General features: G+C 40.2%; 1 protein-coding gene across 1 annotated transcript; it reads left to right on the top strand.

Annotated features, from left to right (window-relative positions):
* Positions 1-312: 312 nt before the first annotated feature.
* Positions 313-3,161, top strand: LOC104517813 (N-myc-interactor; the record flags this gene model as incomplete). The annotated part of the gene is given in 4 exon segments (XM_010165213.2): positions 313-419; positions 546-735; positions 1,369-1,475; positions 2,946-3,161. Coding segments are annotated over 4 exon segments (620 nt in total), but the record flags the coding sequence as incomplete, so codon positions are not given.
* Between the last annotated feature and the right edge of the window lie 480 nt (positions 3,162-3,641).

The following is a 3,641-nucleotide window of genomic DNA, read 5'->3' as shown; positions in this document are numbered from 1 at the left end:
CCCTTCCAACCCCACCATCCTGTGATTCTGTAATATTTGATACAGTGAGAGCAACTTTTGACAGCATGAAGGTTCTACTATTCTATACTGTCCTAAGGAAATTGTGATATTTTACCTGCTATAACCACTGAGATTTTATGGAAATAGACATGCCTGAAGACGTGGCTAATGGGATCTGGTTATTTATTTCTCACTGTTATTTATTTCTCCTTTATTGATGCAAAAGGAGATTTTAAGAAACTGGGGAATAGTTTTGGCTTTATAATGATTAAATAAGGCTTTTCATATCTGAAAACTTGTGATTTTCCTTAGTTGCCCAGAGACTGACAAAAATGGGTAAACATACTGTGAACTTGGACAACAAATCAGCAGATGTGAGAGTGAAGCCTTTTACACTTGAAATGGGAATCACGTTTCAGGTAATCAAGTGAAATCTGAAAACTATAGTGATACGAACTTGCAGTGCTTAAAAAGCATTGGGTTTTCAGTTACAAAGTAACTGAATATGTTCTATTTCAAAGTAACAAAAATATTTTATTTTTTAGCTGCACGTCACTATTTCTGGAAGGAAGATCAATGTTTCAGAAGTGCCTGAGCTATCCCTTCCTGAAGACTGGATGAGAGACAAATTAGAGCTGAATTTCTACAAGTCTGAAGAGGGAGGAGGAGCAGTAGAAAGTGTGAACTATGACAAGCAGTCTCGAAGAGCTGTTATTACATTCCTCAGACCTGGAGGTACAGTATGGAATATTTTATTAGCTAGATGTATGGGCCATATTGTCCGTTCTGCATCCCATCCCATTCCGTGTTACATTCTGTGTTAACTTAACCACTGGATGGAGTAAATTCTTCCCACAGAGAGTTAAGTAGATCAGGAAAAGATGTGGGTTTACCCACACATCTGTAAATAAAGCAGTATTTCATCATATTCCTTTTTGATCCATGACCTGATAGGCAGTTTGTGAGCTTCCTTTCTTTGTCAAAAGCCTATTTTTTCTCTTTGCATTGCAAAAAGAAAATGAGGAAAATGTGTTTGATTTTGGCTCTTGTTTCATGACAGTGAAGTTAGACAGGCATTCACATTGCCCAACTGTATGAAATTCTGTGAAGATCAGTGGAGCCACATCCATTTAGAGCAGCTGCTTTAGATTTATTTCAGAAGCTTTTGTGGGTATTTAATGATTTTTCTTTTTTGGAAATGCCAAATAAACTTTTTTTTCAAAATGCATACGAAGGATCTACAAGTGTGCTGTCATATATTAGTTTCTAAATCCATGTAAGGAAGATTAGTCTGTTCTTTGATATGTTTACAAAATGGATTTTAGATTATAATACTCTTACTCCTCTTTTTCTCACTCTCCATTACAGCAGCTAACAGCTTTGTGAGATGTACCAAACATCCTTTCGTTGTCAATGGAAGGAGCTACAGGATTTCTGTGTCTCCAAACATCTACACACGCTTGAAAAAGTTTCAGGTAAAAGAATCCAGTCCAGCCTAACCCCTAAACAGAACAGATAACCTGGGAAATAGGAGAGATGGGCAGAATGTTCAGTTCTCAGGACTGCAGGAGCTTTTGTGTCAAGCACTTTGTGAAACTTAATAGCAAGTGTGAGCCTGCAGTATGCTGATGATCGTATGTTTTGCAGTGTGAAAGCTGTGATTTATTTTAAAAGGGTAGGCATGTCGAAAGATGATCAAATTATATCATTACTTACCATAATGTGTGTGCTCAACAGGAGGCAGATACTGAACTGGTTGTGAAGTAGGTTAATAGCAGACACAACAACGTTATTCTGAGTCACAAAGCGCTGTCATATTCATCGCAGAGAGTCTCAGCAGAGACCCTTGTTCTGTGAAACATTTGCTCATTCATTTTTTTCATTCATTCAACCCAAATAATGACTTCTTTTCCTGTAACACTAGTCTGCTTGCTCATCATATTCTCACTGAGACTGTCTGTATCATAGAATCATAGAATGGTTTGGATTGGAAGGGACCTTAAAGATCATCCAGTTCCAACCCCCCTGCCAGCAGCAGGGACACCTTCCACTAGACCAGGTTGCTCAAAGCCTCATCCAACCTGGCCACAAACACTTCCAGGGAGGGAGCATCTACAACTTCCTTGGGCAACCTGTTCCAATGTCTGACCACCCTCACAGTGAAGAACTTCTTCCTAATATCTAATCTAAACCTCCCCTCTTTCAGTTTAAACCCATTTCCCCTTGTTTTGTCATTAACTGCCCTTATGAAAAGTCCCTCCCCAGCTTTCTTGTATCCCCTTCAGGTACTGGGAGGCCGCTAGAAGGTCTCCCCGGAGCCTTCTCTTCTCCAGGCTGAACAGCCCCAACTCTCTCAGCCTGTCCTACCAGCAGAGCTGCTCCAGCCCTCGGATCATCCTGGTAGCCCTTCTCTGGACTTGTTCTAACTGGTCCATGTCTTTCTTATGTTGGGGGCTCCAGAACTGGACACAGTATTCCAGGTGGGGCCTTACAAGAGCAGAGTAGAGGAGCAATCTTTCCCTTTGTGTGAGTAGATTGTAATCAAGTCAGTATTGTGTATATAATCAGGCCTTTATAATTAAAGCATTGACTAGAGCCTGCACGTTTATGAGACACAACAGCATTGTTTGCAGGTGCCTATCTTGTATTGCCACAGATTTCTATGGAGTGATGCTGTCCTGAGTCATCACAGATCCCCAGATCCAGGGTGTGTGGATTAAGGAGTGTAGGACACACCGGTTAAGGAGTTGCCTGTTGAACTCTGTAGTGTGTGGTGGAGTTCAGAACTGTTATTTTCAGTGTCAGAAATATACCACACTGTCCAAAGTCTTAAAACTTCCCAAAGATCCTGGCCATCTCCATTTCTTTCCAGTATCTGTCAGTTCCTTTAGATGAACCTGCAACAGCTGATGTGTAACACAAGTTTGTTTTTCTTTCCTCAATAGCTCTATTGTGGGATTTCTAAGAAGACCATTCTGTTGAAAGGAATTCAAGAGACAGAAGAGGATGAGGAAAGTATACAGGATATGATTGAAATTCATTTTCAAAAGCCTAGCAATAGTGGTGGGGAAATAGAGAAAATCAAATATGTATCCAAAGGAGCAATATGTGTTTGTTTTGAGGAGGATACTTAAAGTGCCACATAGGAAATTGTAGATTGAACTCACAAAGTTCTGAGGTTTCGCTTCATCAGAGGCATAGGAAGTTACGCAGACATCGTGCTTTAATGTCCTGAAATTTACACTTGAAAAAGAGAAACTGCTTGTCTTTCTGATTTGTGTAATGGCAAAGACTTTGCATAGAAATTCAGTAAAGCACACTGCTTGGTGTTCCTGAGGTTCCTGATTAAAGTCACAGAGAAAGCTTTTACCAGCACTTGAAACTTAATCCAAGATTCCTTTCTGCAGATTTTGTATCTTGCAGATTTTAGGTATGTTGCATACCCAAAGTGGGATAAATCCATTCCTTCTTACATTTTGATTACAAAAGCTGGATGTAATCCTGATCAAAAGTGTCTTCACAGACCTGCTGTTTTGAAGTGCCATAGCTTGGAAGGTGGCTCTGACAAAACTCAGGTCCTGCCGAGGTTGCTGTGTGCCACCGTAACGCAAATACCTGAAAGCAATTATCCTGTCATTTCA

This window comes from Antrostomus carolinensis, unplaced genomic scaffold, assembly GCF_000700745.2.
Source record: "Antrostomus carolinensis isolate BGI_N321 unplaced genomic scaffold, ASM70074v2 Scaffold46943, whole genome shotgun sequence".
NCBI lineage: Eukaryota > Metazoa > Chordata > Aves > Caprimulgiformes > Caprimulgidae > Antrostomus > Antrostomus carolinensis.
The sequence above is the reverse complement of the archived record's forward strand: the minus strand, read 5'-3'. Positions and strand labels throughout refer to the sequence as shown.